The 26,038-nt window shown below is 32.8% G+C and overlaps 1 protein-coding gene across 1 annotated transcript in view; it reads right to left on the reverse strand.

The window, feature by feature from the left end:
- Positions 1–26,038, reverse strand: part of LOC129741743 (monocarboxylate transporter 7-like) — a 130,054-nt gene that overhangs the window by 76,236 nt on the left and 27,780 nt on the right. Inside the window, exon 2 of the mRNA XM_055733522.1 lies at positions 14,968–15,141. Coding sequence (XP_055589497.1) covers positions 14,968–15,141 — 174 coding nt within the window. The remainder of the gene's footprint in view (positions 1–14,967; positions 15,142–26,038) is intronic.

Below are 26,038 nucleotides of genomic sequence, written 5' to 3' on the forward strand. Positions count from 1 at the left end.
GGTATTGGTTAGAAACAGATTTTTTCACCGAAATAAAGAAAAAGTCAAAGACTTGAAACCCACATATATGTTAACCCAGTGAACATTTTGGTCTGTATATTTCAGTTGTTTCTTAGATATACACATTTTTGTACAATCTGGAAAAGTTGTATAGAATAATCTATATGAGCCTGTACGTACCAAAGTGGAGGCAATATACGGACCAAACTTTGCTCACCTTGAAAATATATAACTTTGTATTGCGTTTTCAACAATTTGATAGCAACTTTGCTTTGCACAAAATCTTAGGATTATCTACTTACAACTTTCTATTGCCTGTCTTACAATTTGATTACAATTTCCTTTTGCAGGTAGCCTGAGGTTTGTACAACTTTCTTCACCATTTAGTACAATTTATTGTTACTGTATCCCAAAGAAATTATATTTTTCCCTTATTACGATTTTACTATGAATCGCCGTGAACATAAATACAATAGAATTTAATATTTACTGCAAAAAATTGAACCATATACAACTTCATCTATACCTTCTCTCAGTCTCGAACTCACAACGTACCGATCCCTGTCCTTCGATATTACCTCGGCGCCATTTCATGTTGATAAAAACAAGCAAATTTGTTCATGTACAGTTGAGAGTGCCGTTTCAAATTCAGTTGATCGTATAAAATACCACTGACTGCATCATTTTGGACTCCAAATCTATTTATAGATGTCGTTTTTTGATATACAACTTTAACCTATCTCATAGACGATTCTATTACAATCAATAATTGTATTCAGTGCTGTGCGGTCTTAGCTAGCTATTTACTGTACTGGTAAACAATTTGATTTGATTGTTAAAATTCCATTATACCATGTTTGTACAATTACTGTACGACCTTTCATGGAAATAATATGTCATCATACATCGCAAGCATGAAAGATTGCTTAATTGTACAGTGGGATTAAATATTGAGCTTTACACAATTCTACTGCGATTCAAAACAACTTTATTGATCTTTCTATACGATTAACGAAATATTATCGTATATAATGAACTATACAAAACATAAACGATAAAATATAACTCGGTTTAGCTACAAAATGATGTTTATACAATTCCAATTTAAACTGGATGCTTATACAATCTACAATGAACACTACTTTACGATTTCTGGTTATCTGGGAAGCGTTTATTTTATTTTAAAAATATCCTAATAATTTCGAACTGCCTTAGAAATTCATAAATAAACATTTGTAAATATTATGAAGGTATTTTGAATCATTTATGATCAAAACAACTCGTGAAACCTTCAAAATAGAGAGTGATCAATGTTACCCCAAAGTATCAAATTCTAAACAGAGCCAAAATCGATTTTTAATTCAAAATCAAAGAAGTCTAATAAATTTCTGCAACCATGTTTTAAGTTCATAGGAGTCCAGTACTGGTTTTAAAAATATGAAACATGCCACATTCCCCTTAACAAAAAAAAAAAAAACAAAAAAATATTGAAAAAAGTGATCAATCTTACTCCGGATTACGGTACATTTTGTTCCTGAAAACTAACAAATTTTAAAGGTAATGAAATTTTTTTAGAAAAACATGAGGCTCAATGAAAATGAAGAACATAAATAAGCCCTGAATATCATGAATTTCTCGAAAAAGATACAACCACTCACGGAGGCCATATGACATCCCTAACTATGTTTTCTGCATAAAAAAAACTGGAGATACTTAAAATTTCGTCAAAATTTCTGCTTTGACGTATGCTTAACATCAGTTTCTACCATTTTCCAATAAATAATACGAAAATATTGCAAGTGGATCTGAAATATAACTAAAACATAAATATGCGTATTTAGTCCGCCAGGTCTCGACTCGGCTAATTTGACTACCTCTATCACAAAATCATTTTTTCAAAAACTGTAAGAAATTTTAGCAGAAAAATTTCTCTAACGTATATAAAACAAATGTGCTTATAGTTTTCAGACTCTTACCTATTGGAATATGGGAGAAAATGAGCATTCTTCTTAGTATGCGCATTAGACCGCTGCAAAAAAAATTTGTTTTGCTCCCATATGTATTTTCGATGTCTTTTGGATCATCAAGCATCAGTGTAAAATTTGGGACGATTTTGATTATTCCTATTTAGCGCAACGCGTTTCAATTTTGTATGGAAATTTGAATAGAAAAAGGAATTTTTGAGTTTTAAATCATCCAGAAAGTTCAAATAATCGTTAAAGGAAGTTTGTCTTTGAAAATTGCCTATTCTTAAGCTTAATTTTTTGGTTACATGATATGAAGCTAAGTCTTTGCTGAAAAAAGTTATAAGCATTTTAAATCAAAAACTCTGATAAAAATTAAAATTATTTAAAAATTGCAGGTTTTGCTAACAAGAGCTTTCACAAATTTCAAGAAATATATATTTTTTTTTTTTTTTTTTTTTTAAAACGAACACACACATATAGGATCTCAGTGAAACTTCATGTTTCTTTGAAGAGATCTAATTTTTTACTTAACCCTAAGGCTTAATTTTTTGTCAAGGTTAAATAAGTAAAAAAAAAAATTGGCTATGCAAAGCAGGTTTTTATGATTTTTTATATTTCATCCTACCGTTAAACAGCCTTAAAATTAAAATAAAATATATTTTTAGTTTTTTTTGCTTAACATCGAAAATCTTTCTAGGATAAAAGTTAGGTTAAAGGTTTGTTCTCATGAAATGTAGGTACTGTAAGAATCAAGGAATATTTCATATCTAAAGATTTTTTTTTTCAAACTTTCAGTACATCTGTGGCGATTTTTGAATGAAAATTTTGGTTGTCCCATACAAATGTCCAAACAAAATTAAAATTCGTACGCTAATTCACTGAATAAATCGCTTCCAAAAATTTTATTGCTATAGAAACAACCAAAAAAAGTTATGGGAGGTGTAAAAATTTATAAATTTGAAATTTTCATACGAAGCTTACTAATGCACATTTAGTCCGCCTATATCTATTTATTGCGATTCTACTTTAGGGCGTCCGTTTTACCAGACTTTGCACTACCTACTGCACAAACTTTCTCGATCCCGCGATGTATTAAATTGTTAACTTAATAGCTGAAATAACTGAAATATAAAAGGTACACCGGGGTAAGTGGGGACGGTTTTTCGTATAGTTCCACTTTAAAAAATCATTAAAAAATCAGCATTGGATCAATTTTGATAAAATCGCATTCAATGTGATGCAGAACATGTTGTTTCAAATGCTGAAGAGATGAGCTTGATAGACAAAAAGCGAAAAAAGTTATCACGTGAATTGATATGGACTGCTGGTGTCATCACTTACTTTCTTGGTTGAATACGTTACTTTATTGCTCGAACCTTCCAAAATTATGAAAAAAGTTCATGATAGTGATAATTGTGGGTAATTTATGTTGCAACACACGAGATCCGATGTTATCGAAAATATATGCTTATTCCAGAAAACACAAGTACTTTTCCCAACTTTTTATGATCCGAATGCTGAATGAAGCTAAAATGTATCGAATGAAGGAGAGAAAATTGAAAAAATATCTCAACATCAAGTATGTATAAAGCCGTCCCCACTTACCCCAGGTAGGGTTTGGAGACAACATTTTAGATTTTTGAAAATAAACTCTTTTTTCTTAATTTTAAATCGTCGTTTCTTTTCCTAACTTCCTGTTTCTAATGTAAGGATTGTTTCAATGTAGAGTTTTTCGTCAAGAGCTAACTAGTTTACGACAAATTTGCGATTGAAAAAGATGCACATCAACTTCACATCGTAGTTAAAAATAGAAAATTAACGAAAAGTCACCGTAAACATCCGTTATTGTCGGAACCGTATCTCTTTTACAGTTATTGGATAGATTACAAGACATTTTAACATTCTGCATGAAAAGTTGAAAAAAATAGTTGACAGTATTGTTTTAATAGCCACCGTCCCCACTTACCCCGGTGTACCTTAGATAAAAAAAATTAAAAAAATACCAATTTTGCTAATGCTGTTTATTAAGAGGCATCTTCTTACACCTACTGTTACACCAAGATAGAATGCTTTTCATATCGTTATCTGTTGGGGTAGTATTCCATTAACTTTTTGCCAGCTTCCTCAGTGCTTATTATCGATTGCAGAATGCATCCTGCCTCAGTTTCCTGCAAATGTTCCACAAATTTTTATCTTTGAACTTCTCAAAGTTTATCGATAATTCTTCCCTGTTGAACGCATCACACTGGCACACCAGTTTTTGGCACATTTCCATTCTCAATTTCCTCGAACTAATCGTTTACCGAAGGCGCCCTGCTGTGAATGTCCCAAGATTGTCTACGCTACGTGACTGAAATCATTGAACCGGGGCGGTTGTCGTAAAATTTTATACAAAAACAGGTGCATTATCTGAAACAAGGGAAAGAAAAATGAAATATGTTTTACCTTGGCCCACTCAGAGCTTCTGACCGTAGTATAAAACAATGTGGAGAAAAAGCGGAGAGAAAATGTCATAAAACATGCTCCGGAAGTGAGGCAAGAAATGGCGTCACATCCTCGGAAGGATCTGGGTTAAGCGAGTTTTTATGATAGCTCAAGTTTTCCCGGCATCTTTTAGTGTGCAATGGAAAAAACGGACCAGCTAACTGACTTCGAATTGGAAAAATATCTGCTCGCTGCACTCTCCACCAGACTTTCTCGATTCCCCGCGTGATGGAGATGAGATTGTTTGGTTTTCCCTTCCCGAAGAGGCAAAATCATAAAACAAAATAGAAAACGATTGTCCTCCGGGATGCTCCTGCAGGTGAACGTCGACGTCAGTTTACGGATGGACGCTTCCAAATGGGGGAACCGTTTTTTTTTATGGCTACGTGCTCGTACAAATCCGAGATCCCTGGAGATACGGGATTTCCGAGCTAGGACACCCTGCAAAGTAGATTACTTCTGACGGTTTTTGCGGATCTATCACTGCGCGCAGGAAATGGCTGAAGATGGGATCCAGAAGGATGAGATTTATAGGCTTTTCCATTTCGATTCTGTGATGCGTTCAGTCCAAAGTACGAATGTTGATGATCCAATAGGTCCGACTTCTGATCCAATGCGTCCAGCAGCACTAGTGACATTGAGCTTATCGCAAAAGCAATAAAACAGTTCATTGCTTGATTAGAATTTTACTACCTACCCTAGGAGGGATTTGATAGGGTCGAATCCAGTTGAAACGAACGACTAGGCATGATTACCTTCGGAATTATCTTTTCATGAAGAAAGAAATCTCTTACCATTTTTATTTTAGTTTTATACATACTGTACCAGGTGGGAACTTAAAAGGTTTTATCCTTTAATCAAAAAATTAAACGTTATATTTAGCGAAAGTTGGCTGAATCTTGTAACAACTATTAAAATAGATTTTTATGGTTTAATCGAAACTAAATTATTCAACCATCACAAATGTTCAACTTGACACATACAACTTGACTGAAGAAATAACAAAGAAATATTTTCTGTTTTATCTCTTAAAAGCTATTCACTTATCGTACTTCTTTGTCTATAGCAAGAACTTATGTCTGAATCTCAAAGAATAATGAAGAGTTTTATTTTTCATCTTGTCTCTAATCATTTTTACATGTTTCTACTCATTTTTCCATAAATATATTAAAATGATCAAAAACCATAATCTCGTTGGGGCTACCACGAAGCAGAGACATCTGGAACACAGAAACAGGAAAAAATGTGGGCCGATGCGGACGTGAACAGTACTATACGATTCAAATGGGCAGCATCGTTGGAAGCATACTATGAAAAATGTTCCTTGATGAAGCAACTATGCCTTATGTAAATTACGTGAATTGATTGACTTGACGATACGATAACTGATTAATTTCGCTAATCGATTGTAATATGTAGCATGTTCACTGGTGTTGGGAAAAAGTGGTAAATATTTTGACACTTTTAGCATATTTTTTTAAATTTTCCCATTCAAAAAAATTTTCAAGATCTGTGGCCTTCAAGTTTTTTTTTACAACACGTTTTGTATTTTCGGGTGCTGTGATGCAAAAATAGCAATATTTTTATCACATATCTACGGCTGAAATAGAAACAGTGCTGAAAAAAAAATTTTTTCATCAAAATTCATAAACAGATTCTCAATCGTATTTAAGGCTTCGAAAAATCCTTTTATGATTATTTTTGCAAAATTTGCTAAAAAATTTATATTTTGGTGGCTAATTAAAAACATTTTACAACACATTTTTTTCAACAACACAACACTTTTCAATCTGTTTCATTATAAATTTGTTGAGATACCGAAACTATCCTTTAAATTCGCTTTCAGATTTCAAGTTGTTCTCTCAATTTGCGAAGAATATAAAACAATCTATTTAAACTGTTCTCTTGACACACTGCATGAGTTTTTCTTATCCCAAATTGTCATTTCAACACGTTCAGGGTGCTTTCTTAATTTCAATCAACAGTTTTAAAAGAAACACAACATGCTCTCAGCGTATTCTTGCATCTCATTTACAGCTCGTATCATTATTTTAAAACTTTTTTACTCGCTTTATTTCGTCACAATTGCAAGATGTCCACTTCAGTTAAAATTCCAAACTGTGTTCTCCTCTCTTATCAATAGATTTTTTTTATCGTGTTTCAAAATGTTCTCAACTGCCTTGGGTTGCCGTTTCCAATCTGCCATCTCAACTCGCTTCAAAGTGTTGTTTTGAAATAATTTTTGATAAGCTTTTCCCTACACTCGCTTTTCACTCTCATCAAGCTGTCTTCGACACACGTACAAGTTTATGTCAAGCTCTCCCTCAACTCGCTTGAATATTTTCCTCTCACCAATCATTCTTCTCAACTCGCTTGAAAGTCGAGGTTCTCCCAATTCGCCTTCCGGTCTCAAACTGTCCTCTCAACTGACTGGAAATTGTAATCAAAATGCTCAGGCTGTCCTCACTCAGGTGGTCGCTTGAAAATTGTAATCCAAACGCTTAGGCTGTCCTCTCAACTCGCCTTTTAATTTCAAGCTGTTCTCTCAACTCGATTGAAATTGTAGTCCAAACGCTTGGGCTGTCTTCTCAACTCGCTTCTTGATTTCAAGCTGTCCTCACTCGCTTAAAATTCGTGTCAGTATGATCAGGCGGTCCTCTCAACTCGCCGGTTTTGATTCATTTTCATCTCATCATCAATTGGAGATAGCACTTCTCCACATGATGGGTATATAAATTACTTATTTCAAAAATACTTTATCATAGAATGGGTTCTTGAAATACTTAATTTTTAACATCGTTTAACTGAAATTACTTCACCGAGGATGACGAAAAAAAAAAGTTTTCTGTTTGGTTCTTTTTTCTTCGCGTACTAGGATCCTCCAATTCCGACTTCATAAACAGAGAAAGTTGTTACGGTCGCAAAATGTGAAAATTGAGAAATTTATACACAGGGGTAATTAAAGGAAAAAATCATACTTGTCGTAACCAATCACAGCATCTGAAAAAAATGGTAATATTTTACAGGCCTAAAATGTTACAGATTCTTCAAAACACGAGTGGTGCGTATTAGTCACATGGGGGGTAATATGAACTTTCTCCCCCACCAAACACAAGGGCCGTGATAAATCATGCCCGGAAAAAAGCATATTTTTTCGTGTTTAGTAAGATTTTTCAGCGTAAAATTTAAAAGTTTTTCGTCTAGCGATGTATTTCGCTGTTTGGTGACACCTTGCAGAAAGTGCTTAAAAACTTACATAGAAATGAGGAAAAGTTTTAATTGTTAAATTTTCACAACGCAGATGTATATAAAAAGAAAAGTTCATGCTTGCCATGGTAGATAAGAACATTTAAAATAAACTGATAGTATTTTGCGGACTTAAAATGTTACAGTTTCTTGAAAAAACACGAGTGGCGTGTACATGCCACATAAGGCGTTATATCTCGCGTGAGCTTTCATTACGTCGTATGATACGAAATATAAACAAACAGTTTTATTGCAAAAAAAATTCTGACATAAACTAGTCGCAACTTTTTTACATTTAGAATATTTGTAGCCTGGACAATATATTCTGTATGTGAAATACAAATTTTTAAGTTGTTTTGATAGCTTTTGCAACAGTTTTCTGTTAATTCTCAAATGTTTCATACGACGTAATGAAAGCTCACGCGAGATATAACGCCTTATGTGGCTAATACACGCCACTCGTGTTTTCAAGAAACTATAACAGTTCGCAAAATACTATCAGTTTGTTTTAAATGCATTTATCTACCATGGCGAGTATGAACTTTTTTTTAAATACATCTGCGTTGGGAAAATTTAACAATTAAAACTTCTCCTCATTTCTATTTAAGTTTTAAAGTACTTTCTGCAAGGTGTCATCAAATACCGGAATACATTGCTAGACGAAAAACTTTTAAATTTTACGCTGAAAAATCGTACTAAACACGAAAAAATATGCTTTTTCCGGGCATGTTTTATCACGTAATTTTATTCAGGTGCATCCAAATAAAGAGTTTTTTTCCACGACCCTCAGAATTTTTGAAATCTATTGTATTGTATTATTACTTTCCTCATGGTCGCATCCACGTTTTTTAGAAAGTATTCACCTACAATACTTCAGTTTTTCGTTATTCAAAGTCTAGGAAAAAAATCCGAAAAACATGCTTCTGTAAAAAGACTGTAGGTCAGCTGCGGAACGCTCAAAATATTCACTTCGTGTCCAAGAAAGCTGAAGTTAGAAGCTTTTCGTTGCACACAAGGATATATTTTTTGAAATTTTTCAAAATCATGACCACAAAAAAAGTGAAATAGTGAACCGTACTTTTAATCAATGAACCGTCAATTTTTTTCGAAGCACATCAAACAAATTTAAATTTTTTTTTAGAAAGTTGACGTTATTTGGCATAATTTCGCATCTTTGGGTTTTCGAAATATGAAACAAAGATTTTTTGACAAATTTTCAAAGTTAGCTATTTTTAGAACTTTTTGTCTATTTGTAATTTCTCTGATTTTCTTGCAAAAAAACTCAACTTTGCACTGGATTTAGAGTGTATATTCAAGATTTTTGCTGATTTTTTCCATTCATCAGAAATAAAATTTCATACCAAAATAAAAATTAAAAAAAATCTCAAAATATGTCCTTATGTCATTACGTGCAACTTTTATCTTCTAACTTCAGCTTTCTTGGAGGCTGAGTGAAATTATTATGAGCATTCCGTAGCTGATCTACAGTTTTTCTTTCGAAGCATGTTTTTCGGATTTTTTTTTCTTAGACTTTGAATGCCGAAAAGCTGAAGTGTTGTAGGTGAACATTGACTGAGAAGCATGTTTGAGTTACAAAGCGAGGTTTACAAAATTATAAATTTTGTAGAAATCGGTTGGGAAACAAGGGAGATGAATTGGTTTCATTCAGGAGTGTCAAATTGACACTTCAGGGACTGTAACGGTTAAAAATTTCAGGGACGGATGAAGGTTCGAAATCCGAAAATCACCCCAAATCGACTCAGTCTATTGAGACATGAGACCATGGCCATAGGAACGGGGGGGGGGTTTGGGGGTTAAACCAAAAAGCAAGCGAGGTATTATACTCTACACTCAAAATTTTAAATTCATAATCAAATTATGATAATAGTGCGCAAAGTTTTCGTTTTTCTGATTTTGTATCAAGTTTCTTCAGGATTCTTTTTTTTCGGTTCGAATATTTATAAAAATAAGAAATGAAAAACTGCTTTGAAATCCATGTTCAAATTCGGTTTTGCATTTCATATCAAATTTGAAACAGGTTTTTCGATAATCAAATGCTCTTTCAATATTTTGATAATAGTTTTCCGAATATGGAAAAAAGTAGAAATTTGTTTTATATTCAAATTAAAAGTTCTTAAGCTTAATTCTAACACAAAATTTAAACATTTAAAGCTTCGAAGTGGCGATCCAAAATTGAAAACCAGGTTCTGATTCATCATTCAAATTCACATTTTAAATCAGATTCACAAAACAGATTAAATATAAATAATTAAAATAATGAATTAAGATTAAATCAGCACTACAGAATTTAAATAATAGATTCAGAATGAGGGCTCTAAGACTTGGCTCATGAAATTCTGATCTGGAATTAGGATTCGGAAATCGTATTTTTTTAACATTTCGGAAATCTTATTGAAATTCGGAAACAGATTCAAAGTTCAATTTTTGAATTCAGGTTTAGAATTCAGATTTAAAGTTCAGAAAAAGATTTAGCTTATGAATGAGTTATTCAATCAACATAAAATTGCTGAGAAATTCAAGAGAACATAAACTTAAAAAATTGCTTGTCAATTTAATATCCAGATTCCAAAGTTTTTAGTCAGAATAAGTTCGTACACACAATTTAGCTGAAAATCACAAATATGAGGTAAAATTTGAGTAAATTTTCTGAGTTTTGATTCATGCAAAATATCCCAAATTATATTCAAAAAAATCATCCACAGGATTTTCAGTATGGAATTGATTCTTTATGAAATATATTTCCTGTTTAAGAAACATATACCTGATCTACACCTAAGAAACCTGCACATTTTTTTTTCGGTGTGTTGCTTAACACTGTTAATATTGCAATTTTTTTAAGGCCAAATTTCAAACTAAAATCATACATTTAGTTCAAATTTGCATCCAGCAAATTTGCTTCAAATTTGTTTTATCTCTTGCTGTTTTTTTTTTTGTTAAATTTTATTTATTTTCATCAAAGGTTAGAATCTTGGAATTTTCAAAAGAGTTTAGAAGATTGGAAAAAAAGGTTTATTCGACAATTGAAAAGAGATCAGAATTTAGAAGATTGGGCTTGTTTGATTTGAGCATAGAATAAGTTTTTTTTTATGAAATTGAAGACTACCCGAAACAAAACTTATTTTATGCTCAAATCCAATAACTTTGGTCTACCAGACTTTTAAACCAATTCGAATCATTTTAACCATCGACGAAAGCAAATTTCTTGTTTTGTCTCTAGAGATTTCATTAAAAATATTTAGCTAACCCTTTAGGCTAAAGACCACTTTTTTTAAGTTAATTTTTTAAGGTTTTATTAATGACACTTCACCATCCTTGTGGCATTCGTGTCTTCTCTTAAGTTACAATTTCATACGAAAACTATTAATGAGTACTCAATAATGAATAATAATACAGTTACAAACATAATTGGTTTTAATTTTTTTTATTCGTGTGTCGTTAGTCAAAAACCCACCAACCCCCCGCCCCCCCCCCCCCCCCATGATACGATTCTTCCTACGGCCCTACATGAGCCACAAGACGTGATAATAACCATGAGACACAAGTCGTGAAAAATGAGAAGTGATAAATGGAAAATGAAAAGTTATAAATGAAAAATGAAAAGTGAGAAGTCATACGTGAGAAGAGAGAAGTGAGCAACGAGAAGTGATAAGTGAGCAGTGAGAAGTGAACAGTGAGAATTGAGAACTAAGAAGTGAGAATTAAAAAGTAAGCAGTGAGAAATGAGAAGTGTGAAGTTAGATGTGAAAAGTGTGAAGTGAATTGTAAGAAGTGAGAAATTCGAAGTGAGAAGTTCGTAGTGAGAAGTTAGAAGTGAGAATCGAAAAATAAGAAATGAGAAATTAAAAATGAGAAATTAAAAGTGAGAATTGAGAAGTAAGGAATGGAATTATTCAAAAAATTGTTAATTAGGATGAATTCTTCTACTTTGGACCTGGAGCCTACTTTAGTCCTAAAATTTCGAAAAGTGTAATAATTCATATTTCTAGCATAGGATAAAGATACTCCTATGCACACAATGAACTCCGATCCTTCCTGAATTCAAACATACCGCTTTTTGCCATAAAAAGTCTTTCTGATAAAATTTTCAACGTTTTTTAAAATATGCCTCTTCACCAGTATTAAAAAAATACTGGGGGCGTGTTTTGAGAAATAATAGTACATTAGTAAAAATCACGTATTTTTACTGTCCAAACCAAAAATATAAGGGAAATTACTTTAACTTTGAAAATTATGAACCATACTACTTATTTTTACTAAAAAAAAATGAAAATCAATGGATAACTCGGAAAATTTGTTAAGGGTCCAAAAATATGAGAAATTCGACTTTGATGTTTCATTTTTAGATCTGACATCACCAAAAAATTTATTCAATATCAACAAATCAACGAAAATGCGAATTTTTAAATGGGGCATAACACAGATCCAATATTGATCATTTCCAACATTTTTGTCAGCTTTACGCAAATAAACTACGAGAAAGTAAACAAAAAAAGCGATTGTTCTGCAGTTAGAGCTAGGGCAGTGAAATTGTTTGAGATATTCATAACACAAATTTAAGAGTTTATAGTCGTTGAAAGCTGTAATACTTTTTTATGACGATATTTGATTGAAGATAACATTTTTGATGAATTAGGATATAACATACATTAGACTGCCCCAAATTTGTATGAGAAATTTCAAGCTTGTAAAATAATATGCGCTGCAGGCTTCAATTGGTCCTAGGCCTAGTACAAGGTCTCATGCCAAATTTGGGCCAGATCGGATCACGGGAAGGGGTCGCTCAACGAGTCTAAAGTTTGTATGGGATTTTGGGACATTTTGTTTGAGAGGAACACGAAAACCCAGTTTTTCATGAATAACTTTGGTCCCCTTCGACCGATTTTTTTTGATAATGGTTTTTCTCAAAGCCTAAACTATGACAAATATTTCATCCGAAGACTGCATTCCGATTCGACTTTTGATAAAACAGTTATTGAACTTCAAAAATAGGGTAGCTTTTTTCAGGGTGATATTCACCACTGTTAATGCTGCGTCAAAATGTTCGAAGCAGTTTCTCTCATTAATAGTGATGAATATCACCCTTGAAAAAGATTTCTATTTTTTTGAAGCTCAATAACTTTTGTATCTTAACTTGAATCGAAATGCAGTCTTGGGATGAAATATGTGTCATAGTTGAGGCTTTGAGAAAAACCGTTTTCAAAAGAAATCGGCCGAAGGGGATCAAAGTCATTCATAAAAAACTGGGTTTTCGTGTTCCTCCCGAACAAAATGTCCCAAAATCCCATACAAACTTTAGGCTCGTTGAGCGAACCCTTCCCGTGATCCAATCTGGCCCAAATTTGCCATGAGACCTTGTACTAGGCCTAAGATCAATTTAAGCCTGCAGCTCATAACTTTTTCAAATGTCGGGTCATTTGGGGCACTCTAATATACATATATTTTCGAAAAATCTTTTTTTTTAATAGGAATATTAGTTTTAGGTCCAATGAAAGGTATCAAAATTCGGTACCAAAATAGAAACAGTAGGTTCAAAAATGCTAATTTTGATCATCCATATCCCTGCAAATCTTTCAATAACGTGGAAAACTATGTAGGAATTTTTTATTGAAACTTGCAGATAAGATCAAGAACTATAAATAAATTTCCTGAAAGATATAAAACCTCCTGTCCATTTATGAGTAAAACATGATAATTTAAAAACCACCGTTTAAAGGGTCCAAAGTCCAACTAAACCTTTATAAAAAACTAACCCTTTATAAAAAAAGTAAAATAATATAATGAGAATTCAAAATAGCGCCGAAAAAAGATTTTCGTAATCTAATCAATGATCTTTTTCGTTCAACACCCCTTCAATAAAGATTTCAAGTGATTTTTATTGATTTCCCAAGCAACCAAAAATCCTATATCTTCATAAACGCGTGCCTCTGCAGTCTGAATTTCGACTAACAAAGGTTACAAAATGTTCGTCAAATAGCCTTTTTGTGGCATGTTAATTGCATCACTCAGTATTAAAGTTTCAAATAGGGCATCAAATAACCTCCGATGAACATGGAGTTGTAAAACGTTTCCAAATAGCATTTTTTGTGATTATTTAAAAAAATTTATTTGATTGAAATCCTACAGTTTCAAACTCACGCCAATGACCTTTGTAAGATTCAACCTGGTTAAACTTTTCAACGCTAGATGCCGATGGAATCATATTCAAATGCCATTTAGAGCTTAAAATATTTTAATGGCACGAAGAGCTGGCTAAGTGAAAGAATGATGACGATAGTAATTAAATTAGGCAGTTTCGTGTACGAAATCAACCACTACTCAATTCAAAAAGTTAAAAACAATTTCACTCTTGAGCCATTAGAGAGGAGCAGAAAAATGTGCCATGCTGTAATTTTTCCCTCTCGAATTTTCCCAAAGAGGTACCCCGGTGATTCAATTTTCTTTGGAGTTTTTGAAAATTTCGTTTTTGCCTTTCTCTTCTACCGGCTGCGGGAGGATGCTCTGCCATCAGCGTGAAATTTTGTGGTATCATGTTGTGGTTAGCGATCGACATTTGTGTGTGCAACGTTCTGATAAAAGACAGGAAATGACGAAATTATTACAATAAAAGTTTTTTTTCGCCTTCCGGTGTCCCTTCCACTTTTCATTCATTCAGCCGTTAAGGTGATACACAAAAAAATGATACCATCCTGTTGTGGCGGAAAACATTATGCAAAGCAAAAAAAAAATTGTGTTACAAAAAAGAACCTGAACATCTAGTGAAACCTGGTGGTGCTGGTGAAATTGCGTGAGAATTTTTGCTTCTCCTTTGGTGGTTTCTAAGTACCTTTCTCTAGTGCTCTGGATGCTTTGCGATGATGATGGAAGCCTTATGGCCGCTTTTGTGATTAGTAAGGCATAAATATTCATAAAAATGGTAACGATGTTAAATTTTCTTTTCTTTTTCTTGGGTTGTCGTCTTTAGTTACGTAAATTTCAAGAGGCAAAAAAAAAATCTTGAACAGTGCGAAACGTGCTGGTACTTTGAGCGATTTGAATTTTCTGGTGCTTTTGAAATTACTGTTAATTTTTTTTAAATTGATGCTAGTTTTCCAAAAAAAAATCTTCGGTGATACTATGGATGTACTGCTAAATGTATGAGGTAATCTGTTAAGTGAGGTCCTAACTGGATTTCTTTTCATAGATTATATCTTTTTAAGAGCTTGAATGGAAAAACTAACCCACTTCAAAACCCCTTGTATCAAAAACTTACCGTAGCTGAACGCCACCTGGTGCAGTTGGGTGGCAAAAGAGGTAAACAGGATCCCGAGCGCCAGGACCAATCCTCCGAGGACCGCTGTAAGTCGAGTGGACTTTCTTCGGCAAAGAGCAACAACAATTGTGGCCGCTAGCAGGGACATCGCCCAACTTGCCGCTCCAAGCCATCCTGTAGAAAAAACGATGAAAAAAAGAACGTCGCAAAAAAGGACTTTCAGTGTTTGCTAAACATGAATCAAAATGTCAGATAGGAAAGAGGGAAGTTAATAGTATACCCCGGTCATGTGAGTGTTTGTATAGGTACGGAGCCCATTCATGGCATCGTTTTTCTATGTTATGTAATCGAATGGAGAGAAGGGATGTTAAATTTTAGTTTAATTTGCTTGGATGAAGATAGGTTTCTAAAAAATCTCAAAATTGTATTCAGCGAAATTTATCTTTCTTAATCTCAAACATGAGTCCTGAAAAAGATTTCGGTATTTTCAGAAAAAAAAAACGATCAGGGAATAAATCCTAGGGGAATCCTAGAATAATTATTTGCCAAAAAAAGTAACTCTTGAATGTCAGTTTCTTCATTCATCAAACGTTTGAATGTACACTTAAAAATGAAAACATATGTTGATAAATGATTTTGTATTATTTGCATAACGTCTCTTCCTGAAGTCAGGCATAAGCTTTTGTTGACTTATTGAGGTATTCACGGTGTCCTTTTGATGACGATTTCAAGAAAATTAAAATTCGCATCTCTTCAAATTTGCCTCATTATAGAAAAGACTCTTTCTTCTCTTTCCAGCGAAATATTCACGAACAATTCGATTGGGAAGTCAAGAACTTTTTTTTTGAGAATTTTTCAACATAATACACGAGTCTTGGGGGAAGAAAAAACACCCTACCCCCTCCCCCCCCCCTCTCCGAAGGGTTCAAAATTGGTTAAGCATAATATTCTCCTCTAAACAAAAAAAATCAAATTTCAAATCAAATTTTGAGGAACGACTAAAATGATTCAAGAGTAACAATCTCGATACAGAGTCTAGAAAAAATTTCTAACTTGTACAAAAAAATAAGCAAAGCTTGCAAAATAGCCCAATTTTCTAAGCAAATTTTTACACTTTTTTTGCAAAATCAAACAAAAATTTAAATTGAGTTATTAGAACTAAGTATGATTCGTCTAAATTTTTTGAGTAAATTTTATCAATATTAATGTGGACGGTTTTATCACAGCCTCAAATATGATAAGGATATTGTAGAAAATATCGCGGATTTGCATGGCCCAGATTCTTAGGGAAAATATCTGGAAAGCTTTGGCTAGAATTATTCCGGATTGTGTGGTTTGAAATTTGCTTAAAAATATATAAACTTGATATCTGTTGATTAGAATTTGGATTCTGCATCCAGGTTTTTGTTACTGGACTTCAGTTTGGATCATCATGGGGAGAATACTAATTCGAATCTCGGTTTTGCATTTCATACTTTAATGTTCGAAACTCTTTCTATCGAAGCATAAAAATATTGAAATTACATACCATTTCTTAGATTTTAAATTTCATCTTTCCCAATTTTTCTCACGATTCACAAGTTGAGTTTCGACTAAAAAAATGAAGAAAGAATTCACATTAAAAATAAGAGAATTCTTTCCGAGAATTCAAAAACCGTTTGCAAATTCGGAATTCAGATTTCAGACTCAGGTTCAAAGGTAGTATTCAGATTCGGAATCAAAATTAAAAACTGAGAATCAGCTCGAAGTTAAGTAATATAATCAAGATTAAAATATCAATGTGAGGATTTTATTAAGGATTCGAATAACAGACGATCGCAGTTTAATAATTTTGATTCTGGTTTCTTCTTTTTTTTTTTGGTAATTTTTAACCACAGATATTGTTTGGTTTTTTATTTAATTGACATTTCAGTCTTTAGGAAGCAAATGACAGAGTTTTACAATTTGTCAGACGTTTCTGCCTTTGATCTTGGCCTTCTTCAAGGGATAATTTGCATTATTCTGTATATGTTCCTGAGTGTATACTGTGTGAAGAGAGTTCCTGTTGTATTTTAACCTTTTTTAATAAATTTTCTTAATCGTAGAGGTCGTAATTGAATAAAAACTGTTGGATTTTATGTGGACATATTTTTCGCAACTCATTTGTAAATATGGGGTGGACACCATATCTACAAGTAATCTACGAGAAATGTGTCCACAAAAAACCCATAAGTAAATGATTTTACTATGATAGAAGAATAAGGCATCATTTAGGTTTGAATTATTTTTATAGATCAGAAAAGTTAGTATGTAAAAAGTGAGACCCAAATTTTGGCATTGATCCGCCTTTATTCGGACAAAATCAAGCTAAATTTTACTTTCAAGATAGGGTGAGTGCTTTTTCTTTGGACCTAGACCCTAATTTAGTGCTAAAATGCCGAAAATCGTAAATAATTAATTTTCCTATCATATGATAATGAAATTTCTATGCATACAATGAACTCTTATTCTTCCTGAATGAACACCTGCTTATGCTTCCTGAATCCTACCATACCGTTTTTTTTCCATAAAAAGTCTTTCAGATAAAATTTCAACGTTTTTAAAAATGTTCCTCCTCATCTATATACATATATAAAAAGCAATTTCTGTATGTTTGTTTGTTTGTCCTCTATAGACACAGCCGTCTTAACAGCTAGAGAGCTGAAATTTGGCATGGATGCTCATTAGGACCAGGAATGAAGAAAAATGTTTTTAGATTTTCGGATGACCCCTTCTAAAGGGGGTCGTCCATACAAGACAAATATTGTTTTCGCGATATTGACGTTACTTTTCGTCGGATCGTGTTGAAAATTTGCACATGAGTGTTTTGAAAGACGAGCAATCGATTTCAGGTGGTCAATTTTGTGTAAGGGGTCAGCCAAAGGGGTCGTCCATATTAACTGATCGCTGTTTTTGCGATATTGACGTTATGATACATTGTACTCTGATAAAAATTGGTACACGATAGTTTTAAGTGACGTGCAATCGATTTGAGGAATCAAATTTAGCGTAAGGGGCCGGTAAAAGGGGTCATCCTTATTAACTTTTCAATATCTTAGTGAAATTGACGTTATTTAGCATCGGATTGGAATAAAATTTGAACATAGGAGTTATAAGGGACAAACAATTGATTTCACTTATTCAAATTAAATACAGGGGTCGGCCAAAGGGGTCGTCCATATTAACTATTAACTGTTGATGCGATATTGTCGTTATTATACATCAGATTCAGATGAAAATTGGTACACGAGGGTTTGAGAGACGAGCTATGGATTAGGATCAGTTATTATATTCAGTGTAAGAGGCCGGCAAAGGGGGTCGTCCATATCAATCTTTCAATATTTTTGCAATATCGTCGTTATTTGACATCGGTTTGGGATGAAAATTTGCTCGCGGTAGTTTTCGGGGACGAGCTATCGATTTCAGATGTCAAATGTTTTGCCAGTGGTCGACCAAAGGGGTCGCCCATATTGATTTATTTTTCACTGTGTTTAGCAATATTGACGTTATTATACATTGAATTGCTTTGAAATTTTGCGCAAGGAAGTTTTCAGAGAAGGGCAATGAATTTCAGATATCAAAGATTGTACAAGAGGCCACCGAAAGGGGTTTAACTTTTTTGGCAATAATTGCTTAGTTATGTAACGATCGAGCCGAAATTTATACTTGGGGTTTTTTTGGCAAGTAAATTGATTCCTGATTTCAAATTTAATAGCAGACGACAGAAAAAGTTATCGTCAAATATTTTTGCAATTATTACTTAACAATGAATTAGGAATTGCATCTAGAAATAGCTTATCAATTGACTTTCATACAAACTGTTCAGGACATATTCCAATTTGAAAGCGAAACGGAGTTCGTATGGGAGCAGCTAGTAAGTGATAAATCAGACAGCAAAATTCCAGCCAAATCCAAGGCAAAGTTTAAAGGGAAAATTACTTTCAGTGCGAAGAAAATTAACCATACGACCTATTTTTTTCTAAAATGAGTAAAAATTTATGAAACCCGAAAAATTTGAATAGGGTCCATCAAAAGAAAACTTTCGACTTTGATGTTTTATTTTTAGACCTGACATCACTAAAAATTTGTTTCAATTCCAACAATGGTGCGGATTTTCAATTGGGACATTTGACATTGGGATAACTCAGAACCCATATTCAACATTTCTAAAAAAATTCAGCTTTGTTCTGCTGATAGAGCTGACGGGGAGTGAAAGTTTTTGAGATATTTATATAGATTTAAGCTTTTTTAATCGTTAAAAAGCTGTAACACTTTTTATGATAATACTTTATTGAAGATTACGTTTTTAATGAATTTGTTTTTTGTTTTCCAAAAATCATGCTTTTTATACCAGTTCAATACCAAAATAAGAACAGTAGGTTCATTGTTGGAAATTTTGATCATCCATATCTTTGCACATTTTTCTATAACGGCAAAATCTATGTTGAAAATTCTCATTGAAACTTGCATATAAGATCATGATCTATGAATAAATTTTCTAAAAGATATAAACCTGTGAGAAAAATAAAGATTGTTTTAAGACCATCGCTTGAAGAGCCCAAAGTAGGGCAACTAACCCCATGACAGCAAAATTAGGTATAATTTTTTCATAAAAATCTGCTCGGGAATGGTTTAGGGATTTTTACAAAAAAAATGTTTTTCAGAATAGTTTCATAAAAATAATTTTATCCAAACTATTTGAAAAATTTAAAAAATTCAAAATAACATTGTAAAATAAGCTCGAAATAGCCGTAAAAATAACTGCTAACACTGAAGCTATATTTAAAAAAAAATTATTCTAATGATGTATTTTCAATGTAAATCCAAATAGTTCGGAAACGCGTAGATATTTTTGAGTAATATAATCACAAAAAATATAAGAGAGTTCAAAACGAGTTAGACCATGATGTTTTTATTGCAATATTTTAATTTATGTGTGAGATATTGAAAATTAGCCAAACTCGTTTTATTAATTTTTTTAAAAAAAATTTCAGATTATGAAATATTAACAATTTTTTCAAATTTGATCAACCACAAACACCTTCCCGCACCGAATTAACAACGTTTGGAAGAAATTTGTAGAATCGTTCTGAAATGAATTATGAATTTCAAAAATTATTTTTCAACAACACTTTCATAACACTCGAAATAACGACTTTAAGCCTGTTCAGCTTTGTTAATCAAATTAAAATGTTATTATTTCACAGAATCAAAAACTGCCTTTCTCATTTAAAAAAAGTTATGCATTGAAGGGTTAAAATTAATTTGTGCTTGTGGACACGTTTTGGTACGGTTGTAGGAGAAAATGTTTTGGTAATTAATGGATGAATGAAACATTATTCATTGATCGCTTGGGAAAAACTTTTTATTGTTAAAGGAAGAAATGGTTTGCCTGTGTTCTGAAGAATTGGTTTGCCTGTGTTCGATTTTATCCCGTTAAACAAACGTTCATCTTCCTTCTGTTCTTCAATACCCTCAAACTCAGAGAAGCTGAAACGCGTTTGAGGTTACTCAATTCGGGATGCCATATTTATCTTTTCAGAACTCGACCTTCTTCTAGAAATCTGACTGTACGCTCTCTATACAAAAATCATGGATCAGTTTTGAGCCAAAACGAAGCTTTTTAGACCCCCGGGTTTGAAAAATTCTAAAATGACCCCAAACCCACTCAGTCTATTGTGCAATCTGTATCCAGTTCATTATTCTTGATTTTCATTCATCATTCGGTTCATCATTGGGATAACATCCTGACTCGAATCTTGTTTTTGCATTTAAAGCTAAAATTAGATTCAGTTACCATGTTCGAAACTCATTATTCCGAAATACTAAAAGATAGTTAAAAAAAAAACAGTTTTTAGATTTGGATTAGAAATTTTTACTACTAGGAGAACTGGGGGTAACTATCTTGCACATTTCTTCAAAACCTTGTTCATTGGGTGCAAGAAAGAAAATGTGGTTGATTGTTATTAATTTTTTTTTAATTTGCAATCCTAAAGAAATAACATAAATTTTTCAAAAACTACTTTCAAAAAATAACTTTATATTACCATTCTTTCGCTTACTTTACTCGATATCTCACTGATTCATTAAAAAATTAATTGCGATAGATACACAGCTTATTAAACTCTTATCAGTTATAGGTATATGTTAAAGCGTTTAAGACATTAAAAATCACGTAACTGGAACAAATAACTTATATGTCGTATGTTTAGGCTAGTAATAGGATCATGGAAACAACATTGACAAATGCCGATGATTTCAAAACTGATTTTGAATATTATATATGGCTTAAGATTCTGCCGATCATCACCACTCTTGATGAACCACATTTTAAACATTTTAATTTTCTCAAATTAAAACAAAGATAAAAAACCAAATTTTTCGTGTTTATGCAACGAAATAAACAATTTTCGAAAATTTCATAAGAAGAGTTATTTCTGGAAATATTCTGAAATTTAGTAAAAAAAAATGATTTATGATTCAAATTTTTTAGGAAAGCAAAACAATATTTCTAAAAATTTACCAATTAACTCAGGAAGAGATTCTTTGAACCAAATGTAAATTCAAATATTTTCCGAATTCGAATGAATATGAACATTAGACCACTGCAAGCGTTGTATGGAAATTTTAAATTCTTAAATTTTTACACCCCTATTAGAAAAAGCAATAAAAATTTTGGAAGCGATCTATTCACTTCTGCCTGAATTAGCGCAACGAGATATAATTTTTCATTCGAAAATCGCTAGAAATGTACTGAAAGTTCCTAAAAATTCAACTTTGGATGAAAAATATTTCTTGAATCTTACAGCAGTATTCATGTCAACAAAGCACAAATTTAACCTGTATCACCGAAAAGTTATTCGACGATATAAAATTTTTTTTTTCAAAATTATTTTTTTTAATTTTTGCCTTTTTGTCTGCTTATTTGAATACTGTGTAACCGTAGAATGGAAAAAGAAAATCTCAAAAAACCTTTGCAAAAACATTGCATACAATCATTAACAGCTCTAGCAAGCAAAATCTGCCATTTTTAAATACTTTTCAATGGATTCCGATTTTTATTTTTGTTGTAATATTGAAATAATGAACGCTAATTTGTATTTGAAAACTGATATCGTAATCATATTGATTTACGTCAAGTGTTGTTAAAAGGTCAGGTTACAATAGTGATTGATATTGGTATCTGTGATTAAGGTGGGAGTAGGGTCACTTTCAAAAAATCGATTTTTTCATTTTTTTATTTTAAAACATTTCAAGAATGTTGTGTCAAATTTTCAAGTCAATTGAAGCAAAACTGTAGAAATTATATATCTTTATCTCCTCTTATCTAATACTGCAAGAGAGAGCTTAGCTTAGCTTAGCTTGTTTGACTACTCATATCCACCTTAAATCATTGAACTCGAAATGCTATTTAATTGTTTCGGGGGATTGTAATGCTATTTAATTATAATATAAAATATGGTTTTCTTGCTATTCTTTATCAATTCAAGTGCATTTCGAATTCCATGATCGCTGGCGTGGCTAAGCAGAACAAGTTCTACCTCGCCAATGGTTGCTACTCCGTGATTAATCGAGGCCATCAATTTTGCACAAAGTCCAAAAGAATGGTGCTTGGGATTAGCAGTTCATTCTCAATGTACAAAACTCATGCTCTCCCTTTTTGAAATGATTAATAACGGCGCCGGCCACGTCCTAGTAGTCAATGGGGAAAAAGGAAGGAATGTTAGTTTGATACTCTTCAGGTTCAACTAGCAACCTCTCGCTTCTGCATACTCCAAAAATAATTTTGAAATATTTAGAACCAGAGATAAGTTAGTATCACCAACTATGGAAACCGTCTGTACGTCTGCGAATCTATATTCAAGTATCCAAGGAACGGATTGTGTTAGTTGGAGAAAGGTAAAGATCAGGATCCATTTTGGTAAATGGTGCGATCATGTTTTCCTACACCTCCTATGCTCCTAGACATTTCCTTAGGAAAATCCTATTTTTATGAGGCATTAAATAATCGTTTAAGATCAATAAATTAATAGGTATAAGGTAATATAATATACTTATTGAAAGGAAATTGTTCTCTCGTGTTTCTTCGTGAAATAATATTTTATAGTTACTGAAAATCAAACCTTATACAAACTAGCTTATTTCCCTGACCTAGATCCCTGTTTAAGCAAAATGTTTACAAAATGGCTTTTTATGATAGAAGATCTGCAATGAGTTGAACATAACCTATTATATTTAGCATCAACATACTTTTCGAACTGTTTTCATGATACTTTCCATTTTCGAAATTCTTTTATACTTTGTTTATCTGTACCTCATTCAGGTATTATGAATACTTAGTTAGTAAAACTGAATTATTAAGTCAAAGTTTTCTACTTCTTGTGACTAGCTTCAATCATAACATTGTTCTGCCTTTAAAAAATCTGAAATATTGTGGAAAGGAATCAAATCTTCTGTAAAACATGCTTGTCCTTGACCATCAATCAATAAACCATCAATTTAATTTATTTATTGTCACAAACATAAACACGTTAATTATGTAGAACAAATAACTGGAATTTAACCCATGAAAGATGATTTCATGATACCTTTTCTATAATCTGCGATAAGCTATAAATCGTTTTTCTAGAACATTCTTCTCACTGCACAGTTTAACTGATTGTATCATTCTATTAATAGATCCTAGTGTTGTGGATAAATATTGTTTCTAACCAGAAGGTATCATTCATGGAATATTTATATTACAATCGTTCTGAAATCATTTAATTTACTGAGTGTATCCAAATATTCTTACTAGTTTATTTTAAATTTATCTTTCAAAGAAAATTATTTTAAGGAAGGTAATCTAAACACAACTCTCGGTTAGCGAAATATTTTTTACCATTTTGTATGATAATTGAATGATAGATGTTCAAAATCGAAAAGTTCGTTAGACTTAAAAATTCCAGAAGTTTTCTCTACAAAAATTTTTAATCTATTTTTAAAATGCGTACACTGTAGGGCCTGTAAATTATTTTCAAAATTTACACAAAGATTTTTGAAACAACTAGGGTAAATGTACCCGAACTTGGCCCCTAAGGCATGGTTGACTATATTTCCCATGATTGTAGTCTTCCTGTAATATGTACCTTCAAAAGTCCTTAGACAAATATGATTGCTTACAAGCCTGAAATGTAGTAAAAATATATCCTAGCTTAAAAGCGGTGGATAATTTGAGATAAACCTGATCAAACTATTGATTGAAATGCTCCTTATTGTGGCCCCCGTTCCGAATTGTGGCCCTTTATGAGTTCCTTAAATTGGCCGCCTCTAGAAGAAATTTGCCTCACTAATACAACAACAGCCCCCACGAATTCGTTGAAAATATCCTGGAAGGAAGCACAACAATGTTCTGTGTTGTTTTCAAAAAGTCGAAAGTACGAAATGTCAACCAATTTTTAGAATTGATATTTGCGTGCAGAATTATAATCTTACGTAAAAAAGTTTCACTTGTTTGTTCCAGTTTTTGGTGTGTTTAAAATTTCTATCATCAGAATGACAATCTAGAACAAATAGGTTCCACAATATTGCATTGGTTAACATAAATATGTTTATTAACCGAGCAAACAAATCGTTTGTTCAATTTTTTAAAATGAAATCTTGATGGATCTGTTCCCATTGAAGTTAACATACGATAGTGAATGTTCATGTTTTTTTTTATTCCACTCCCATAAAAGGAGGAGAGACATTTTAAAAACCATTATGACCGAGGCAAGGAGCAAGCTAAAGCTAAAACTCAAGTAAGCGAACGATTCTTTGAATCATACCTACATATTTAAAATGTCGCCCTTAGGAATTTTCTAGCAATCGTTCGAGTACACCCGGATAGCAAAACAAGACAAACTATCGCTCACTCCAGCCGGCCTGATAGAAATAGATTGCATCTCACTCGTTCGTTTGGGGACTATAGCCAATGGAAGCGAACAACAAATTTACAAGCTGGGTGAAATTCAAGCTGCATCCCACTCGCACTCATGCAAAATCATCATCCAAACTCGGCAGCGCTTCCTTCGCATATTCCTTTCCTAAGGAAAACAAACGTCGTCACCTCTGCTGATGCCTCTAATACTGCAAGAGAGAGAGAGCAGAAACTTCAAACGCGTTTTTCTCGAAAGCACATTTTTAAAGTCAGTGGACATCGTCATTTGAAAACTACTTCACCGATTCTTTTCAAATTTGGAACATATTTTCTACATATAAAATACCAAAACCCAACGATTTTCTTTTTTTTTACTTTAGGAAGATTTTACAGATAAAAATGGCGGATTTTCTGTGAAAAATCGTAGTTTTTACTTCAAATAGCCAAAAAAATTCCAAACAAATTTTTTAAGTTAAATAAAATCGTTGGGGTCCAGAAAAACATCCATTAAAACATTTTGCTCTGATTTTTTGACTTGAGATGATTCTGTGCTGAGATACAGTGTCCACCGCAAATCCTGTTTTCTAAAAGGCATCCTCGAAAGTGCTCCGTCACCGGCTCATTTTTCAATGTTTTTCTACGGAGAAATTACTAAATGTTCTTTTAAGAATGCTTTGTACAATGAAAAAAAATGTAATAAATTTGTTTGAACGATAGCTCTAAAAAAATTCGTGAAAATGGTGTTTTTTTTACCCGTTAGACCCTACTCCCCCCTTAATATTGATAATTGGATTATCCATCCGCTATTTTCGCAACACTTCCCTATTGGTTTCCGTAGTATTCAACTGGCAACAATCCCAGTGAACACTTCGAATTCACTCTTCATCGATTCTTGAAACAATAGCGAATAATCCTATTTGCCGCTGATAGTGTTCGTGATATTATGCTGGTTGTTTCACCAACACTTTCCAGTTTTGGGACAATTAACCTAAAAAACGACCATGTGTGTCGACCGGCTGCCCGTTTTTTGTACCGAGAGTTTTTGAGATTAATTGTCCCGTCTCATTTGTACACGCTCAGCAAGTGTGCGTAAGAAATGTCAAAAACAACTCTATTGACGTTCTTACCTGAGACTCCCTGTTATTGTTTATATTC

Source organism: Uranotaenia lowii, chromosome 2 (assembly GCF_029784155.1).
Source record: "Uranotaenia lowii strain MFRU-FL chromosome 2, ASM2978415v1, whole genome shotgun sequence".
Taxonomy (NCBI): domain Eukaryota; kingdom Metazoa; phylum Arthropoda; class Insecta; order Diptera; family Culicidae; genus Uranotaenia; species Uranotaenia lowii.